The sequence below is a fragment of the Ambystoma mexicanum genome, chromosome 10 (assembly GCF_040938575.1).
Source record: "Ambystoma mexicanum isolate Mex_15411 chromosome 10, UKY_AmexF1_1, whole genome shotgun sequence".
Classification (NCBI taxonomy): Eukaryota; Metazoa; Chordata; class Amphibia; order Caudata; family Ambystomatidae; genus Ambystoma; species Ambystoma mexicanum.
In genome coordinates this window covers 1014836731-1014858240 of record NC_090932.1, presented here as the reverse complement: position 1 = coordinate 1014858240, position 21510 = coordinate 1014836731, and the positions used below count along the sequence as shown (strand labels likewise).

Here is a 21510-nt window from a genome sequence, read left to right as displayed (position 1 = left end):
GGTGAAAACGGCTTGGACAGGGTTAGGAGTGGCTGCGGAAGGCTGGGGACAGTAGGCACTTGGTGCCCTTGGCATGAGAATGGGGGAGCAATGTGTTGCTGGCTGTCTGCGAGGAGAAGGGCTAGTGCTAATTGTGGGGTGCTTGAGGGGTACAGGTCTGTGAGAGGGTAGGAGGGTTTGCTGAAGGGGGGGTGTTGGCTAGGGATGCTCGTGTTGTGCTGAGGGAGGGGGAAGTTTGAGTTAGTTGTCCGAAGTGGTTGGGGTGGAAGGAAATGAGGCGGTAGCTGAGAGACAATGCCATGGCTGGGGCTGAGGGTGGGTTCAGGTTTGTAGTGAGAAATGCATGCTGGGTGTCAAGACAGGGTTTTGGGCGTTTGCACGCCAGCAAGGTGCCTTATTTATATGCAGGTGAGGGGAGTGGGTGGGAGTGGTCTAGAGGTGAGAAGAGTCAGTCGGAGCGGTCAGGAGTGGAGTTGGACCGGCAGGGTGAGTTGTGCGAGGCAGGGCCTGGTGAGTACTGTAGGGGTTCTGGCGAGTGGCGTGCCAGTGAGCTGCCAGAGACGCCTTTAGAGTGACAAAATGTCTGCCTCGTGGGGAGGACTGTTGAGAAAGGGAAGTGTGTGGAAGGGGCATGTGTGGAATGGGTGTGGTACGTTTGGGCCGATATGGCAGGGCAAGGAGTGAAAGCTAGTGTCAACTTTGACAGAGCACTCAGGAGACACTGGGGTACAGCGTTGGCACAGTAATGAAAAATCACCTGTATAAACTTTGGAAAAGCAATAGGAGGCACTCTGATTTGAACTTGGCACAGTATTGAACTCACCCAGATTTGGCTTTGGTGTAGTGAGGGAAGACACTCTGATTGAACTAGGTCGAAACAGATGTAGACCATCTAGATTGAACTTTAGCACTGCAATATATACCCCCCCCCCCCCCCGGATTTAATTTTGGTAGTCCGGGGGAAAGGCCTAGAACATTCTTTGGCAGCAGCAATGGAAACGTGTGGATTACAACTTGCTATATAAACACTGAGATTAAGCTTTGGTAGAGCGAATGAGAAATGGCCCAGATCTCACTTTGGCAACAGCAAAGGAAACACCCAGAAATGGCTATGGTACAACAATAGACTCCCTGAGTTTAAACTTTGGTACTGTAGTAGGGACTCCTAGGTGTAATAGATAAGGCTGCCGTATTATATTTTTTAGGGTAAAACGCAAGATATGGCTACCCAGTACAATTAGGCTAGATGCAAGAGATGGCTACCTAGTACAATTTAAGTTAGACACAAGATGTGGCTAGCTAGTCCAATTTAGGCTAAACGGAATATGTGGCAAGCTAGTACAATTTAGGCTAAATGCAAGATGTGGCTAGCTAGTACCTAAAAGCAAGATGTAGCTAGCTATTACAATTTAGGTTAAATGCAAGATGTGGCTAGCTAGTACCATTTAGACTAAATGCAAGATGTAGCTAGCTAGTACAATGTAGGTTAAACGCAAGAGATGGCTACATAGTACAATTTAGGTTAAAAGCAAGATGTGTCTAGTGCAATTTAGGCTAAACACAAGATGTGGCAAGCTAGTACAATTTAGGCTAAACGCAAGATGTGGCTAGCTAGTACAATTTAGGTTAAATGCAAGATGTGGCCATCTAGTATATTAAACACAAGGTGTGGCTATGTAGTACAATTTAGGCTAAACGCAAGATTTGGCAAGAAAGTACAATTTAGGCTAAATACCAAGATGTGGCTAACTTGTACAATTTAGGTTAAACGCAAGAGATGGCTACCTAGTACAATTTTAGGCTTAATGCCAAATATTGCTACCTAGTAGGCTATTGTAGACACTTGGCTAGATGCAAACTTTGGCTACTAATCACAATTCGGTTAAATACAAAATATGACTACTTTGTGCATTTACGTTCGATTTATGTAGGTAAATGGCAATAGGTAGTATGAGTGGTGGGGCTTTACTGGAGTACAGTAATTGCTCTAATCCCCATTAAGACCACACTTACCTTATCAGTTGCTGCTGGTTCACTGCGGCAGGCTTTCCAGGCGAACAAGGGCAAACACAGAATGGAGCTTTTTCTTCAGGAGCTGACCTTTGCTTTATGTCCCTTCGCTGGTGGCTGCCCGCGCAGAGGCTGCCCTGAGGGGTTGACTTAAGAAGAAGACCAGCGGCCCAATTGGACCGTGGTAGGTGGGGCGGGAAGCGGGGAGCGTAGGAACAAGAAAAGCTGCAAGCTGGGAGATTGGATGCATAGAGTTAAGTTAAATATAATGTAGAACTACCGCGATGGACGCAAGTCCCACTAGCAAAAGGCCTGCACTTACCCTAGCTGCAGGTCATCCCTAGAGAATTATATGATGGTAGTTTAAAAAGGACCAGGAGTTGCATCATGGGGGTGAAGGGGAGAGGGTGGGAAATAGAACATGTTTTCATGACTACAGAAGCTACACCGCTTGGAGAATACTTGTTACAAGTAAGTAGCTTTACAGTGTTAATGAAGCATTTGTTTCCCTAGTTTGAATGACCAGCAAGTTTTAACCTTCTGCCATACAGGTGATCATCTACACAAAAGGGGTCATTGTAAATTCAATTCAAATTGGATGGAGGGGACCACAAACACCTGCAATTAAGAATTGCTAGTTCCTTGCATGCAAGTTTAAACACTCTCAAATCGGAGTGTAAAAGTGAAGAGTAAAGCAAAGCAAAATCGCCTTTATTCTTTACATTTACTCTCCTTGGAGAGAAATAAAACATTGGCAGGTGGCATTTTATCATGGCATATTCCACTGGTATCTTTGGTTTTACGCCTGCATAAAACCACGCTGGCGTAAAATCAAGTGCTCTTCCGAGACTAAGGGGGAAAGTAAAGCAGAGATGCTAGCTCCGCTTTGCTGCCTTTTTGTGCCAGACTAAAATGAGCTGGGGCAGAAATATTATGCTTTAATTTTCTGCACCGATCAGTACAAAATGACCCCAATGGTTTTCTGTCCAGGTGCACTACATAATTTCGTTATAGCTTTCAAATGATCCTTGATTCTAGTGTGTAATTTCTGTTGGCTAACTGTTCAGCTCTAGCTCTACCCCTTGCTTCCGAATCAGACAATATGCATGACATCTGGTACGATATTATAGAAACTGTCCACTGAGCCAAGTGCAAAAATCATATTCTTTCAATGCATTTTTTGCACTAGGGAAGAGGCCTACGATTAGGTCAATTATTGCCCTGGCGCAAAAATGCTTTTAACAAATGTTTTTTTCACTTACAATCTTTTTTTCACTGGTGCTAATTGCACTTGCACTAGTGAAAGGTTTCTGCATTACTGACCCTGACTGTTTGATAATGCACAAAAGTACAAAGTGTGCATTTCATTCTTCAGAACATTTAATGAATGCTGTTTTGGCCTATTTATCCCGCTGCACCTCTGGTTGCCCTAATATCATCTGTGGAAGTTGTGAATCTTGATACCTCAACTGTTACAGTACCATGTCCTTTTCCACACTTGTGCAATATTGCAGCACATCTTGGTAATCTCTTTTGCGTTGTCCTCTGACCTCTAGACGCGAGTGCAGCAGCTTGAAACTGAATTGGAGTCCCTGGCAGATGCACGCTCTGAAAACACGCAGTTGCGCAAGATGAACACGGCCCTGGAGGCGAAGTACAATCAAGTGAGACATGAACATCCTAGTCCAACGTTCAATGAAAGACTTGAGAACTTTAAGTAGCAACAAAGGCAGCAAAAGTTATAGGGATGTTTATGGGTTCTATACCTGTTTAGACTTAGATCAATATTGGTTAAGCAGGCTACAAAAGAACAAGGGATTATACTGGAAATTCAACATTGTATTCATAAAGATGAGAGAAGATTTGTTAAAAACAGATCTGGAAATAGCTGGAATCAGATTATCTACCATTTGCACAAATGCTAAACGTTATGCAAATGCTTAGGTAACACAGAATGGGGCAAACATGCTTTGTCACAATCAATATTACCCAGAAACATTTGCATTAGGGGCAAATGATTCAGACTGTTGTTCTATGTTTGATGCAGAACATCAAAACTTACAAAGCAAACCTATTAAATAAAGCAACCTGTTTTGTTTTTGCCCTAGCAAAAAATGTTTAGATAATATGGTTTGGTCCTAAAACCGGCATGCTCCATTACCCATTATCTAAGCAACAAAATTGGTACTAAATTAATTTTCTCCATTGTTTTGATAATCTGGCTCAAGAAACATACAGGATCAAATCCAGATTTCAGTGCGTGAAAACATCAAGACTAGTATTTGGTTTGGAAGGAGTAAACCATTTGAGACGGTTGCTTAATCCTACCTACCTACTACTGACTCTTAAAGGAATTTGATCTGGAGAGGGATTTATACAATGAATTCTCGATTTAGAGGATGTTCTAATCTGGATGATGATTAATAGGCTATGCTCAGAAACCATCAGGTTACTTAGCCCGTTACCATCAATGTAATGAACCTTTAGCAGCAATTAAGCAGTGACTAGTAAGGATTCCTACAGGGAGGAAAATAACTTAAAAGCCCATTATTTGCAGATGTTTTGCTTATCTCTGCCAACTCCGCAGCAATCTAGTCCATCTAATCTTAACTTCTATAACACTAAGCAAGTTTAAGGCTACAAGATCAGTCTAGACCAATCTAAAATGAGGGTGTTTTTTCAGAGTTACACACAAAGAGCTTGTGAGTCCAGAAAGTACAATAAGATTTGTTTGTTTTGTTTGATTGGAATTTTTTTTGGATTGTTTTTGGACTTTATCATTGCTTTGCTGCCTGCGTTTTTTAAAGCAAGCCTGAATTGCATTATGTTTAGAGAGTTTACTGTTTGATATATTTGTCTTTTCTCTCTGCTGTCTATTATTTTAGCCAAACTACTATGTAACCCAGACTTCTCCGCCAAGATCTTTTTTTTCAGTTCATGTTATTTCTGTATTCTTTTTCTGTTTTGTGTGTGTGACCTAGTTACAAAAGTATCCTTAATTGCTCAAAAACAATGTCCACTTCTGGTGGGCTTTGCCCAGTGTGAGTACTGTCAGACTTTCAACAATTAAAATGTTGAGCACCACTATGTTTTTTTTTTTAACTAACTGTCCGAGATTGAGGCCCAAGACCCAAGCTATTAGTGAAAAGGGATGAACATATATCCCAACATTCCTCCTGGAATTGGGGAGATGCTCATCCAGACCGGTTTCTTTTTCTTTGCATTCTGAGTAGTATTGCTTCACACATTATTAACCTATGATTACAAATGCCAGGATGCAAAAAAGTCCTGGATGATCCCCAGAATGCCGGGGGACTTATCCCATGCGCTCTTGTTTTCTTTTTTTTTTTTTTTTTTGATAAAACATTTTTTATTGTTTTACGTCACATCAAAACAACAACAACGTGTAGTGACTAGAAAGTCTTATCAAAGGTCAATCATTAACAGGTTCGTTGTCAATCACCCATAACATTTCCCCAAGTCTTTAGTGTGATTAAACCTCATCACCCCGCTGCGTCTAGCAGGATCTAGGGTCCTTCCTCTTACCACCTCCCCCATATCCTGTCCGCCTTTACAGGGCAGCCTCTAGCGGTGTATATTCTGTGTTCAATCATATGTCCATTGCCCATTGCTCCATAGTTGGGGACTCCGGGGCTCCCCATTTTTGCGCTATGTTACGCTTCCTCAGTCCCGCTGCTGTGTTCAGGACCAACCATTCCCATTTATTAAGAGCAATCTTTCCAGAAAGTGTGGATTCGGGGGAATGCCCATAGAATGTGAAAAAAGGTCCCCTTTTCCTCTCCGCATCGGAGACAGTTTGGGTTTGAGGCTCTCTTCCACCTATATAATATCGTTCTGGGGTAATAGACTATGCAAGATTTTCAATTGGACCAGCCGAAGCCTGGAGGAGATGGCCACCTCCCTTGAATGCATTAGTGCTTGGATCAAGTCTTCTGGGTCTATCTCCCATACGTCCACCTCCCATTTGGCCTTTAATCCCGTCAGTTAAGGTGTGGCAAAGAATGTGATAGCATTGTATAGAATGGAGGTGCATTTGGTGGGGATGAAGGCTGGTAGCATGTTGCGCTCTATTGGTGTGTAGTCTGGGATGCTGGCATTTACAGGTATATGGTTTCTCAGGGCATGGGCCAGTTGTACATAGTGGTATCGCTCAGTACCCGGGAGTTGGAATTTTTGCTGGAGGGCTTCAAACTGGGCCAGTTCCCCCTCATCAAGAATGTCTTCAACTCTCAGAATCCCGGCCCTTACCCCCCGGGGCCACGGGTCAAGCCTCCTTATCTCGGACAGATTGCTATTTCCCCACAGGGGTTGTGCCGTGGTTATTTTATTTTCCCACCCTACGAATCTGTGCGCTTGCTTCCAAACAGCAATAATGTGAGTCGTGGTCGTTGGTGGGGGGGGTCTCGGGAGGGTTTGAAATAGTAAGTGCCGTGGGTCGGTGCCATGCATAGCGGCGATCTCAGCCCCGATGTGGGGGAGTTCCCTGTCTCTGTGGAGCAGGTTATTGACCACTGCAAGTTGCGAAGCCCAATAATAGGTTTGGAGGCGGGGAACCCCATGCCCGCCCTCCCAGATCGATCTTTGGAGCCTGGTTAGCGCTATCCTTGTTTGGCCTCCACCCCATATGAGTTCCCGAAGGAGGGTTTCGACCTGATCGAAGTCGGAGTCTGGGATCTTTAGTGGGGCATTCTGTAAGACCTAGAGAAACCTTGGGAGAGTCATCATCTTAAAGAGTGCGGCTCTCCCCACGGGTGTGAGGGGGAGAAGCTTCCAGTGGTGGACGTCACTGACAAAATGGTCAGGACCGGTTGAATGATGTGTTGCATAACCAGTGAGGTCTGTTGTCACCCAGATCCCCAAATATTGAAAGCCCTGCGGTTCCAATCGGTACAGGCATTCCTGGGGGTCGACCTGTGCACCTCCTTTCACCGGGAAGAGGACTGATTTCCCCCAATTAATTTTAAGCCCACTAAATTCACCGAAACGGATAAGCATTTGTGTCACTATAGGGCAGGACCAGGCTGGGTCCCCCAGATATATCAGGAGGTCACCTGCGTACAAGGTAATTCGGTCCTCATGCCCTTCAGGCCATCTAAATCCTGTCCAGGCTGCATTTTGGCAGAGCCACAGGGCGAGAGGCTCAATTGCCAGGGCAAAAAGAAGGGGAGAGAGGGGGTAACCCTGTCTCATGCCCTTCCCCAGAGGGAAGGACCGAGAGGGCCAACCATTCACCCTGACATCCGCCTGAACATTCGTGTAGAGTAATTTTACCCATCCCAGGAAGCCTTCGCCAAACCCCATGCGTCTCATGATTTCCCAGAGGCTGCCCCACCTGACTGAGTCGAAGGCCTTTTTGAAATCTATTGCCAATAAGGCGAGAGGGGTGTCGATGACTGGGGCCCGCTCTAGCGGCAAGTGGAGTCGACGCAGATTCATTCGGGTTGATTTGTGTGGCATAAAGCCACATTGATCCGGGTGGATCAGGGTGTGGGCCACTGGCTGTAGTCGATTGGCTAGGAGTTTGGCTAGGACCTCGGCTTCACTATTAATTAGTGGGATAGGCCTGTAAGAGGCGCACATTTCCGGGGGTTTATCAGGTTTGGGAATGACCACAATAGTGGCTTTACATAGGTCTGGTGGGAGGCTGCCTTGGTCATGGGCGCCGAGGAGCATTTTGTAGAGGGGAGTTGCTATTTTGTTCCCTCCAAGCTTTTGCCAAGCTTCGGCCGGGAATCCGCTAGGGCCTGGTGTTTTCACCGTTTGGAGTTGCGCTAGGGCTTCGGCTATTTCGGACTCGGAGAGATCGGAGTATAATTCCGCTCGCGGTTGTGCTGTCAATGATGGGAGTACTACATCGTCTAGCAGAGTCGGGTCGAGTGGCAATGTCGGGGCTCAATTTTTTTTTATTTTCAAATTTCTTTATTGGCATTTATATAAGAGACAGTTGCATCGTAACATTGTGCGATCACATTGGTATAAGTCAGGATTAATCAAGATAGGCCAAATAGAAATTAACAATTAAACAGAAACAACAAAACGTAAACAACATTAACAAGTCTCCGTATGGTCAGTGGCGTAAGCAACGTAGGAAGATCAGGCAACAAATAAGTTCAAGTTATGGACTGCGCAAATGTTCTGTGTCAGATAGCATGTTTCGATAGTGGCAAGTTACTCAAGGGGGTTTATCGTCATTGGGGGGGTTAAGTAAGGCCCAGGTGAGAGTTTTCCAGGCAGAAAGTGCCAAGCTCGTGTCTTCGGGGGATGTGGTGACCCCATCCTCCCAAGCAGAGGTTTCTGCCCCTATCCAGCGCTCCAGTTCGTTACGCCATACCTGGTATCGTGGGCCTCCAGGTCGCTTCCAGGCCATAGCAATGGTCCTTTTGACCAGAATGCATACTAGGTCCATGAGCTTAACTGAGTGTTTGAACTTGGCCAGTCTGGGATACGTTCCGAGAAGGCACTCCTTTGGGGTCCACTCATATCTGGTCATGCCTGCCTCGCTACAGAGGAGTTCCACCTTCGCCCAGAGTTGCCGGACCTGGACACATCCCCAGAACATGTGTAAAAGATTTGCTTCATCTCTGCCGCACCAAGGGCAGTTATGTTGGGGTAGCCCATATATTTTGGCTATTCTAAGTGGTGTCAGGTACGAGCGATATAACATATTAAGCTGAATCAATTTAAATCTAGAGTTTCTAGATACCACGTTGGGAAACGCTAGTGCTCTACCCCATTCTGCTTCAGACAATTCATGCCCCAAGTCTCCTTCCCATTTGAGTTTGAGATCCTGACTGCGGGGATTGGGCCTATCGATTAGGTGGCTGTATATACGGGACACAGGCCTCCATCCATCTCCCAAACTATATAGGAGTGTTATGAAGGGGTCAGTTTCAGGTTCTTCTGGCCACGCGTCCCATTTGGTCCGAGCAAATTTACGGATCTTTAAGTACCAAAGGAATTGGCCAGCCGGGACGCCATCTACTGACTGCAAGGAGGAGAAATCCCGGAAGGAGCCCTCGTTATATAGATCCCCCCAAGTGTACACTCCCAGCCTTTCCCAGTATCTAATGGAAGCAAGGTCTACAGAGTTCTGACACAGGTCGGCCAGGAGCGGTGTGTCCGGAGTATATCTATGTTTCAAGTGGAGAAGAATTTTAACCCTTTGCCATATCTGACGACCCAGGGTAGCTAAATATGGGATCCCATCCACAAGACATTGAGGGGCCCAGATGAGTTCGTTTAGCCGGATCGGAGCAATTGAGCGTTGTAAAAGCGCTGTTTCGGGGGTGTCATCATCAGCTAGCCATTTAGCCACGAAGCTTAGTTGGGCAGCCAGGTAGTATCGCTCCAGATCAGGGAGCCGAATGCCTCCCTGCTCATAGGGTAGGGTCAGCGTGGATAATGCAAATTTGTGCCTACTAATTCCCCACAGGAAGTCTTTAAGTATCTTCCCCAAAAGGCGAAAGAAGGGTGTCCTAATATAATAAAAAATGTTTTGGAAACCATAAAGAAATCTGGGGAGAACAATCATCTTGATGATGGAAGCCCTGCCCATCATGGATAGGGGGAGGCGAGCCCAAAACTTAATCGACCTGCGCAAGGGAGGCAGCGCCGCTGCCGTGTTGTTGACGTGCATAAGTTCAGGCGTGTGATAAATATTAATGCCCAGATAGCGGAACGTGATGGGGCGCCAACTTATACCCAGCAAGGGGAGGTCATCGACGTGTGTGTTTTGGAGGGCGCCTAACGGAAACAGACAAGACTTATGTCTGCTGAAGTGTATGCCTGATACCTTGGCAAAGTTGCCGAGGACCTCCAGCATGGTCGGGACATTCAACTGCGGGTCCCTCACATAAAGGAGGACATCATCTGCATACAGGGAAATTATGTGGTCCACCCCGTCTAGCCTTATACCAGCATCGAAGAACTGTTTCCTAAAAAAGATGGCGATGGGTTCGAGCCCAAGTATATATAACATAGGGGAGAGCGGGCAGCCCTGCCTCGTGCCCCTTTGTATGTCCCATGCCGTGGAGATGAGCCGGCCAGATTTTACTCGTGCTCGTGGTTTAGTGTAGAGAACTGTGATCCATCTAACGAATCGTTCTCCAAAGCCGAACTCCCGGAGCACCGCAATTAGCCATTCCCAGAAAATAGAATCGAACGCCTTGATGGCGTCCAAAGAGAGCAAGGCATAAGATTCCCCCACATGAGTGGAATGTGATAATACATGTTGTAGCCTACGAAGGTTGGCAGTGGTGTTGCGGCCCGGCACAAAGCCGCTCTGGTCGGGGTGCACCACTCCTCCGATCACCCTGGACAGCCGCTTAGCCAGAATGGTTGTAAGAATTTTGACATCATAATTGAGCATCGCGAGAGGGCGATAGGAGTCACAGTCATCTGCAGGTTTACCTGGCTTGAGGAGCGGAACCACCAAAGTCTCACGCATGCTCCCAGGCAGGATACCCGTCTCGTAGGCCTCTAGGAACACCTCGTGCAGCAGCGGAGTCAATTCCGGCTCGTAGGTTTTGTAAAATTCGGCAGGTAGCCCATCACTGCCCGGGGCCTTACAAGTGGCCAGAGACTTGATGGCATCGGTTATGTCATCTATGGTGATATCAGCATCCAAAGCCTCCTTATGTGACGGCGGGAGTAGGGGCAGGCCAATTTCATCCAAGGTGTTTGAAATTTCCTCAGGGGGCACCACGTCATTATGGGAGTATAGTTGGGCATAAAACTGCCCGAAAGTGTCGTTAATCCCATGTTGGGTCCGATGTAATGTGCCATCAGCATCTCTTAAGGCTGTAGTCGGATGTTTAGGGTGTTCTTTCCTACACAGCCAGGCGAGCAGTCTACCAGGTTTATCAGCGTGGGCGTGTGCTTTATTGGTTCTGGTGATATAATCAAATTTGGCCAGTCTGTCCCAGGCTTCCTTGCAGGTGGCCCTTGTACTGGCAAGCCTGTCTTCCTGCGGTTGGGGGTCCAGGGTGTTGGATTCTAGCTGTTCTATTTCAGTCTCTAGTAATTCAAGTTCAGATCTTAGGCGTTTTCTCATTCCTCCAGCCTTTGCTATGACCTCTCCCCTTACAACCACTTTGAGAGCATCCCAGACTGTGCTTAGGTGGTCAACGCTGTCTTTATTCTCACGAATGTAGTCCTCTAGGGATTCCCTGAGATCTTCCCTGAACTCCGAATCTTTAAGTGCCTCGGTGGGCATCCTCCATGTAGGTATAGGAGGTCTGGGGCCCGTAATGTTCCATTCAATTACCAGGGGGGAGTGATCAGAGATGGTACGGCCCAAATAATTGGAAGAAGCAATCTGGGGAAAGCTTTCTCTGCCAGTAAAGAGGTAGTCAATTCTGGTGTGAAGATTATGTGGCGAGGAGTAGAAGGAATAGCCTCGATCCCCTGGGTGTTGCTCCCGCCAGATGTCTACCAGGTCTAGGCGGTTCAGCATGACATTCATGGCGGTGGTAGCGGTCGACGGGCCCCCCAAGGGAGGAGCAGATCTGTCAAGCACTGAGTCACTGACGCAATTAAAATCGCCTCCCCAGATAAAGAATGTGTCTCTATACAGTGTAATCTTTGTGTACAACATAGCAAGGTGCGCGGGGATATTGTTGTTGGGGAGGTATGAATTGACAATGCATACCTCAGTTTGTTCGATGTGGCCCCAGAGTATCACGTACCTTCCTTCCGGGTCCTGTTCGGCTTTTTTGAGCTGGAAGGGGATGTGAGGGCTGATCCAAGTGAACACCCCTCTTGCGAATTTAGAATAGGCGGACCCGAACCCCTGTCCACCCCAGTATGATTGGAGCGTCGCGGTGGATTCCTTGGTTAAGTGGGTTTCTTGTAATAGGGCCAGCCCTATCTTCTTCCTGTGTAGAAAGGATTTAACTCTGTTGCGGCGTAAGTAGGTACCCAAACCTCTCACATTCCAAGTGGCGATCTTAAGGCGTGTAGACATGATGGTGGCAGAGGAGTTGGAGCGCTGAACTCATGGTGGTCTCAACCGTCTTCAAGCCAGCTTCGTGTGCTGAACAAATGCCCCCTGGGTCGGCCGTCAGCAATGCGCATTGTAATCTTCCTGTTGCCCATGATTGTTGTGTTGATATATTAAACGGAGACTTATGAACAAATTTAACTTCCACTCGAACAGGTGGATCGAATATGAAAGATAACTGTGTGTTGCCCCCAGCAGTCGTTCTGGGAGGACAACGCTCGGGGGCTTCCGCTACCCATAGGCCGATCCGGGCCGTGAGGTGCGGATGTGGTGTTGGCCATAGGCCAGCCATGCTTGGGGTGGGGTGGGTTGTGACAATGTCCATGGGTAGTCCTTATAGCTCCCGTCCTTGAAAGAACCAATTGATCATTACAGCAAAGAGATCTGTTCGTGATCAGCCGTTGGGCGTCAGGGCGTGATCCTCTCCCTCAGCCAAATTATTGTGCTCCATCCACATAGTGGCTGCTGCCGGAGTCTCCATGAAGACAGCTTTGCCTTTGTATAGTATCTTAAGGCGCGAGGGGTACAGGAGCATGTATTTGAGATCCAGCTTCCGCAGTTGGGCTTTGACAGGTATAAATGAGTTCCTGGCACGCTGCACTTGTGGGGTATAATCTGGGTAGATAACGATCTTGGAGTCATTGCGTCTGATCTCGCCTCCGTCCCTCGAGAATTTGAGGATCGTCTCTCTATCGCGAAAGTTTAAAATCTTGGCTATCATCGGGCGTGGGTGTGATCCCGGTGGGGGTCGTTTTTGTAGGGAGCGGTGGGCTCTCTCGACGGAGAATCCCTGTGTAAGCTTGCCAGCTCCCACCTCTTGTATTAATAGGGATTCAATGAATTCCGTGGGGTCGGTACCTTCCATCCCTTCCGGAACGCCAAGGACTCGGATGTTACTGCGGCGGGCCCTTCCCTCTGCTTCCTCAGACCTCGCCTCGAGATGAGCCACTTGTTTCTCAAGTGCGATAACTTTGTGCTTTAAGTCCTTGGCAGTGTCTGTGGTGTCCTGCAGTTTTATTTCCACCGTGTTTATTCTTTCCGCTAGGTTGCGGGCATCTTGGCGGATGAGCTGCATGTCTACCTTAAGTTCATCTATCCTGGTCTCCATGCACGTTTGGAGTGTAGCAATGGCCTGCAGCACTTGGGCGTTGCTGGGGTCGTCAACTGTTGCAGGGGGTTCCGTCTGTGTGGGGATCTCATATTGGCTGGACTGTTTAGGTTTAGCCCCTGAGAACGAGTCCATGATTGTTGCACCCCTGTTTTTGTTTCGTGAGGTAGACATTAGTCCCTCTTAATGTTGTGGAGGCAGATACGAGCCCTTAGACGGTGAGTAACAAGGCGAGCGTTATGCAGTGATGCACAGTGTTAGTCCGTGATGGCACCGGAGAACACAGGGGGGGTGCAATTAAGTATACGCTCCTGCGCAGGGTATTCTCCCGGTTGGGCAATGGAGTGCTCTGCCGCTGTCCTGTAACCCTGCTAGGCCCTGCTGTCTGCGGCACGGGCGAGTTCCTGCTCCCCGGTGTTGGGTTAGGGTCTGCAAGTCTTCCGGTTCATCTGAGCGTGGACCGTTCCCTCTTCAACCGCGCGGTTGCCTGTTCAGGGAGGGAGGAGGGCCCCGTGCAGTACGCTGTAACGACAGCGGCAAGGGTTCGTTTACTCTGCTGCCTCACTGGCCCACGGAGCCCCACCGCACTCGCGGCTGGCAGTTCACCGACGGGTCTCCCTCGAAATGGCAGCGGTCCGCTTACCCCCTGTGTCTCCTCTGCAGCGGTCCCAGGGCCTCGGATGTAGTTCCGTTCGCTCCCCTGGGTAATGCGGAGGCTCTCCTGTGCGCTCAGGGGCTTCTGGGGGGGAGGGAGATCTAAGGGCGGCCGGTCCTGCGCCTGGTTTCCACTGGGGTCTTTCCGCTCTACTCACAGGGACTCCTTCGACGCGACCTTCTCCCTGCTGCCTCGCTGCCGGCTTAAACTGCTCTTCCGTCAGGCCTCGGCGCCGTCCGCCATCTTGTTTCTCCCGGGGGTATCAGTTCGGATGCTGCGTTTTCAGGGACGCCGGCTCCGTTTCTCTTCGTTCCTGCGCCGGGCAGGGCCAGAATCGCTTCCCCCACCGGAGTATGGGCTTGGAATTTGTTCAGGTCAAAATTTTCGATCGAATTAAGGATCTAGGCCAGGATCGAGACGGGAGCTCCTCACAGACACGTCTTTACACCATCGGCGCTGGCCACGCCCCCTGTCGGGGCTCAATATAGTTCTGCATAGAATTGGGCGAAGGCCTCCGCTATTTCGGCATCCGTCTAGTACCTCTCATTACTTAGAGTAACGATTTCCCGGACGTAGCGTCTCCCCTCATCTCTTCTTTCAAGCCAGGCTAGCATTTTGCCTGCTTTGTCCCCCAATTCGTATATCCTCGCTCTGGAGTCCCAGTGGGCTTGCTTGGCGTTATCCAGCATGGTATTTCTGAGGCTCTCTGTGGCTAGTTTATGGGACCTTTGGGTCTGTGGGGTAGGGTCAAGAGCGTGCATGGTCTCGGACTGGATCATTTCGCCTTCTGCCTCTATTATTTATTGGAGTCTCTCCCTCTTTTTATACACTACCAGGAGATTATTTCTCCACGCAGCACTGCTTTGTAAGCTTCCCACACCGTTACTGGGTTGTCCACTGCCGTTTCATTTATATCAAAATATTCATTAGAAACTTCCGTGAGGCGGTCAACCAGTTCGGGGAACCCAAGGTGGTAGTTGTTTAGTCTCCATGTTCTAGGAGGGGTTGTGCCATGCATTCGCATTTCTATTATCAGGGGGGGTGGTCCGAGATTCCACGGGGGAGGAACGCTGCGGATATCGCCCTGTGTAGGTCTGTGTTTTGGAGGAAGAGGTAATCGAGTCTAGAGAGGGAGCCGTGGGCACCCGAAAGGAAGAGTAACCTTTGTCTCGGGGGTGTAGTTCCCACCATATATCGCAAGGGCCCAGGGCGGACACAAAGTTAGACAGCCTCGTGGGGGTATCCGCGTTGCGCCCTCTAGTGTGGGTACGATCTATGGTATTGCACATAACATCACTGAAATCTCCCCCCAGTATCCACCGATCTGGCTGGTGTTTTCCCATAAGAGTGGTTAGGTCATCCAGTAAGTCCTGGCCCAATCCGGGCAGGGAATATATCGACACAATGGCCAATGTCTCCCCCCAGAGCGAACCCATGATGAATACATAGCGACCTCGAGAGTCCTGTTCTATGACCTGTGGTGAGAACGGTAGTCTTTTGTGTATAAGGATAAGGGTGCCCCTGGATTCCATTGTGTACCCCGCGTGGAATGCGGCCCGGTAGTTGGTTCTCTGGAAAAGGGTACAGTGTGTTCCCGCTAGGTGTGTCTCAGATAACAGGGCCACATCGGGAGAGTGTCTAATCAAGAATTGTCTAATTAGGCGTCTCTTAATTCCAGAGCCCATTCCATTCACATTCCAGGTGAGCAACCTGAGGGATCTGGGGCATTCAGCCGGTGGTGAGTGGGTTTGTGATTGTGCCATCTAAAACTCGTGTTGGAGGGCTTGAAGGATGTCTTAGTCGGGAGAGCTGCCCAACCTCCCATTGGTATATCTTGCGGGAGTAGGATCCCGATACATGGTGCTGCAGGGTGTAATGTGCACAGGGTTGTGATTGGGTGATTGTTTGAGCATGCCATAGTCCCGAATTAACAAAACATCATGAAAACATTCCCCTCCTCCCCCCTCCCTATGCTCCACCCCAACTTGAAGTACCTGTCGCCCGAACATCACTGATCTTCCAAACCTTAGGGGTTTAAGTCACACTTTAACTAATGTCAGGAACAATGGCGAGAAGAAACAGTCTGCCCCATTTCCTGCGCCATTCGGTCGAGTTTTTCGTGTTGGAGCAATCCACCCAGCAATGAAGCTAGTTCGAGGAACAGCGTATCTTTGCATAGCTGCGATCCATGAAGCTCCTTTGGTGTAGGATCATTGCCTGCTCATCTTTCATTCTGGTTTGCCCCCTGTTCTGGGGCTTCCAGTTCTAACCTTCCAGGATCTCTTACGGGTGAGGGACGGTCCCGTCCGGGCCGGGGTCTCCCTCTGTGTCTCGTCGGTCTCGCATTCCAGTCGCCTTCGATGTGCGTTTCCGCACACTTCCATGCCTCCTGCGGGTCGGTAAAGTGTACTGTGGATCCCTTATGATACATTTTAAGCTGTGGTGGAAAGAGCAGCCCGTATTTGACGTTCATGAGGGCTAGCTGTCTCTTAAGTGGTTCAAAGGATTGCCGTGCCCGTTGAACCTCTCGGGTATAGTCAGGAAAGAATGTGATCAAGCTCCAGTGGTGCAATCGGTTAGCGCGCGGTACTTTTACAGGAAAGAATGTGATTCGGGATCCATTGTGGGTAATTGTCTCGTTCGAGCACGACATCTGGAGGAGAGCGTCTCTGTCCCAGTAGTTGAAGAGTTTAGCGATCACTGTGTGGGGTGGCGCTCCCGGGATTGGCCTCCCTGAAGGCATCCTATGGGCTCGCTCAACCGAAAAGAATTTAGAGAAAGAATGGGGTGCATAGATATCTGCAAGCCACTGTTCTAAGAATAGCTCCATGCTGTGCCCTTCTTCTCCTTCTGGTAGCCCAAGAATGCGCACATTGTTGTGGCGCGATCTGCCCTCTCCTTCATCGACTCTCGATTCCAGGGTTTTCAGGCGGGTCATGGCTTGCGACAGTTGTTGGTTGATTCCTCTGATGTTGTCTTCCGCTTCAGAGATGCGGTGTTCCGCTTCTCCTGTCCAGGAGGTGAGTTTTTGAAGGTCATGGCGTAAAAAGGAGACGTCTGCCGTGATACTGTCCATTTTAATCTCCATGGAGGAGCGCGAGCTAGCAATAGCGGCCATCACGTCCCTCAGTGAAAGATTGTCCTCGCCTGTGGGAGATATCGGCCGCGTTGTTTGGCCCATCGGTGCCGGAGTGGTGGCGACAGCGTATTGATCCATGCTATTCTGCGTGGACGCTTTCTTTTGTCTATCTTTGCCCATGGCAGCGGCAGCGTGGTTTCCGTGCCTCACTGTTGTAAGGGTGTTCCTTATTATGGTTGCAGAGGTACGTGCAAAAACAACTGTGGTTTCGAGCCCCGGAACACTCTCACCCCTTGATTCCAGTCTTGTTCTGGTTTTCAGTACCAGTATTCCTGTTTGAATTGTCCCTTTCCTGCAGTTAGGACTCTCTGAGCTAGTGCAGCGTTGTACTGCGGGTCAAGAACACCAGGTCTTGAGGGAGCCTTCAGCGTCGTTTATATCTTGGTGCGTTTCCGGGGGGAATCAGGCCTGTGTGATCAGCCTTGCACCTAGCTGATTCCACACCTCCTGTATGGGAAAAGTCTCTGGTGTGCACCCGGTGGATTCTTCCCCGGACATCTTAAGGTGGGCCCCCGGACTAGGGCACATTTTTCATTAGTTTCAGGAGGTTTTCTTTTAATTAGGAGTTTTCTCCGCTTGGTGACGTTCCCGTTTGTCGCACAGTAGTCCTCTGATCCCCCACCTAGTGCGGCTGTGGGTTGGGGGTCACTGCGTCGGGTGGGTCTCGTTCCCCTCCAAGTTCCCTTTAGGTGTCCTATGGGGGGGTGGAGGGCAGTCGCGCCGCTGCAAAGGGCTCCCCCGGAGGGTTATTTGGTGCTGGTGTCAGCGGCAGCGCACACTTCCCTCTGCTGAGTAGGTGGGGAGGGAGAGGGGGTTCCCCCCACGGGCCCAGGGCCGTGTTCGTGGCTCTCCTTCAGTGCAGCGCCATGGTTCTGCGGAGTAGTGTTCAGAGCTTCCCGAGCACTTACTTGGTGCTGGTGTCGGCAGCAGCGTGCTCCTGCTCCTCCCGCCGCCGAATATATGGATGGTCCCTCGAAGTGCACCCTCCAGGAGGGGATAGGGGGGGGGATCCCCTCTCGGGTCTTGGGCCATTTCCGCAGCTCTTTTTCAGTGCGGCGCTGCGGGGTAATGTTCGGAGCTGGGCAGTGTTCCAGGCGGTTGAGCCCTGGGGCAGCTCCCCCACGGTACAGCAGGGCCGTCACTCGTCGATTGCCCCCGGAGGCACCGAGGGTACCAAGGCCGCAGGTCACTTCTCAGCTCGTCGGGGAAACAACACTCCCGGCCAGGCACCGTGTGGCACGTCGCTGCATGTTCTCACCCCAGCTCAAGCACAGGATCTGTTTGTGTGTGCCGGCTTTCCTCCGCTGCACAGCGGCCGTCCCCAGAGCGCAGGCTATTGAGAGCGGGGCAGGGATCCCTTCAGTCTTCGGGTGCCGGCGGCCATCTTGGATCTTCCCGCTGGCGGACGTCTCCGGGTCTGTTTCGCCGCGGGGGATTTCTCTGGGATTCCGCCGAATTGATGTACCAAACTTGGCTTGTAGAGGGACCAGGCGGTCAGGAGACGGGTCGGATCATTTGTGAGTCATTTCCACACGAAAAATCAGGATATTGTGCAGGATTTGTTTGGCACTTGCCAGAGCTCCCTGGGCTCACGTCTCCATTGCTCGCTAGCTGGCCACGACCCCCCGCATGCGCTCTTGTTAAGCAAACAGTTGGGCCCAAAAACTCATCCTATGGAATGGAGCGCAGTGAAAGTCTTTTTGTTCTTTTGGAGTTTCTCTAGTTTGTAGCTTTCAGTTTATTCTAGCTGTTGCTTAGGACTGGTGACATCACAATTGGTAGCCAAACTCTCTAGTATCCTTTAACATTGGACTGAGCCCTGAAGTTTATTTTTTTTTACTTTTACATTTGTAGAAATGTGTAGCCTGTTAATGCACGTTTCACTTCGTGCTAAAATACATATATTTCTAAGGCTTGTGGATCTGCTTAGAATCACATGCTTTGCGTAGGTCGACATCTATTGGTAAGTGCAGAGTATTGCATGACTTGTTTTCGATGATCAAAAAGGGACATCGACAGGGCGTGTTTGTAATACTATCCCTAGTGTGACGTTTATTGTGCCCATGGTCCTTTATGTGTGGAGGTCCTCAGATTGTTTTTTTCCACCATTGTGGTCTGTCGGTCTTATGCGGATTTTGTAGCTATGCTACTTTTGATATCGTTAAATTATATTTTGTTAATTCTTATCGATGCGTCTTTCGATAGATGCATCTCTGGCGCCCGTTTCCACAAGCGGTATTCAGCGACAAGCTTTCAAACGACTGAAGGCTTTCTCCACGACATCTTCCGCAACTCGCCACTGGCTTTGGCCTACATCAAGCTTCTGCCTTTGGAGTAGGGAGAGTGGGGGGATTTAACATTTTCATTGCTCTCAGAGAATGTCTCTTCTCACTATTCCCTTTTTATACTACTGTCTAGCTGCCTTTATAGATAAACTAGCGGTACCACCGGGCATTGCACGGGTCTGTAGCTGACATGCACGTGGGGGTCTGCTATCGCCTTGTGTACATTTTATTGTGTCATAACTGGCTATTTTTGAAATCGCAAAATCAGCAATCTCCTGAAATTGCCTATACTGATAGCACAGGGCCGGACCCTGCTTCACCGATGTCCAGGGCAAATGAGTGGGGTTGGTCAAATGTCACTATAACCAGTACACCCAGACTAGTATGCTGACCTTGTGTCCTAACTTCCCATTGTTGGAAAAGTTGCAAAATCGTCGATCTCCTGAAACCGCCTATATTGATAACACAGGGCTGGAACCCGCCCTGTGCACGGCGAATGGGTGGAGTTGGTCAGATTTCACTATCGACAGTACACCGACCTTGGGCCAAAGGTTCAGCCCACCAACTGTTATGGGGCAGTGGCCACCCCTGAACATACAAACAAACTTTCACAAATATATGTATAGATTTAGAAAGGACACCCTTTAAATTAAGTCCTTCATACAATTGTAAATTCCCATTGAAAGACGCACATAACATATGTAACAACATGTGTAACAACTGTCTTCTCCGGGATCATTGTGAAAAGCGCTGTTCAGTGTGTAAACTCTGTTGGCCTAAAACACTCAGACACACTAAGCGGTGGGTGGCCTACGGCATGCAGGCCTTGTCTGATTTATATTCAGCGCATATGAATCAGAGGAAGATCAGAGCGGCGTTGGTGCCTTTCTGACACCGAAGACATTGGAGTGGAGTTAGCAGACTGTGTACCATTCTGCTGTGGGGAAAACACCTGGCGACAAGGGCACACACAAGCACATACCCCAAGGGGGGTCATATGCACCATCATAAGCACATCCCTGAGCCATTCTTCGAATCCGTCAAAAGACAGCCACACAGCAGCAGAAGGCACTTCAGGGTTTTCTACCTTGGCGCATCCAAAGCCCTCTGCGCTTATGGCTCCAAACATACACGCTGAGTTGGATCTAAATATAAGCAGATGCTGAGCGCTCCAGTTGCCGTGCGTGAAACATCGACGGACCATATTTTGCGTTCGCCCACATCAAAAAAAGTATCGAAACATACATCGAAAACACAAGATGCATCCCTAGACGAATCAAAATCTACGAATGCAACTGATTTAACATCTACACAAGTTGCCAAAGAATACACAAGGGCCACTTCTCTGTTATCACAGGCTTTACATAAGACAACATACTGTTGATCCTTAGGCAATCATTTTCTCCCTGCAAGATACACCCACAACCAGTCCATGGACCAGGGAACGATTTGAAGAAACTATGGATAAGGCTTCCTAATTTGTAAATTTTCTTGAAACGCATACTTATAAAGAAAATGTATATAGTTACAAGTGAAGGAGAGCCACCAGCAAAATCACGAAGAATACACACAATGCATAGGTCACCATCTCAGTGTCATTGATGTCACAGAGGATACAGTGCAAGATATCTTTCAAGATGACCAGGGTACTGTGAAGGCATAATGGATCAAGACACAGGCCACAGATTCAAAGTTCAAACAAAATATCTTTATTAACTGAAATGTCAGGATGGTCTAAGGCCTAACTTGCCTTATACTAAGGTGGGATTTCCCTACCTAAATAAACTAAGGATAGTCCGAGTCAGTAAGTTAAACTTCAAGGTCGGTCTGTGTCCAAAACCTATACTTGCCTTGCCCTCACAACTAAAGCTAAACAATATTCACGGATATCAGCAACCAAAGAAACAGTGTTCATACCAATGTTATGAGCTTCTTCCATCTCCTGGCTACCTTCCCCAAGTTCAAGACAGTTCCACCAAATGGCCTCAGGGTTCCCTTCCCCAAGTTCAACACAGTTCTTCTGATTTCAAATTCACAGTCAAATCAACTTGCTTAGTTTGCCTTTTCTTTCTGTCACTTGAACAATCTTAGGCCGACCAGCCTCAGCTTCTTGACTTCCCTTGGTTTACTCCAAGTAAGGATTTGTCTGTCTAGGTGCAGTTGTCAGACAACATGGTCCACCCATCACAGGCCGCACAACCGATAACCCTTGGCACTTTGCAACAGTTCATTCTTTCTCATAGGACTTCCTTGACAACACAGGTTTCCTTTCTGTGTCATAAGTCCACATAT

At 48.7% G+C, this 21510-nt stretch overlaps 1 protein-coding gene across 1 annotated transcript in view; it reads left to right on the top strand.

The window, feature by feature from the left end:
- The window catches only part of CCDC150 (coiled-coil domain containing 150), a 917521-nt gene that overhangs the window by 561696 nt on the left and 334315 nt on the right, over positions 1-21510 (top strand). Inside the window, exon 16 of the mRNA XM_069618819.1 lies at positions 3567-3674. Within this exon, the coding sequence (XP_069474920.1) occupies positions 3567-3674 (108 nt within the window). The remainder of the gene's footprint in view (positions 1-3566; positions 3675-21510) is intronic.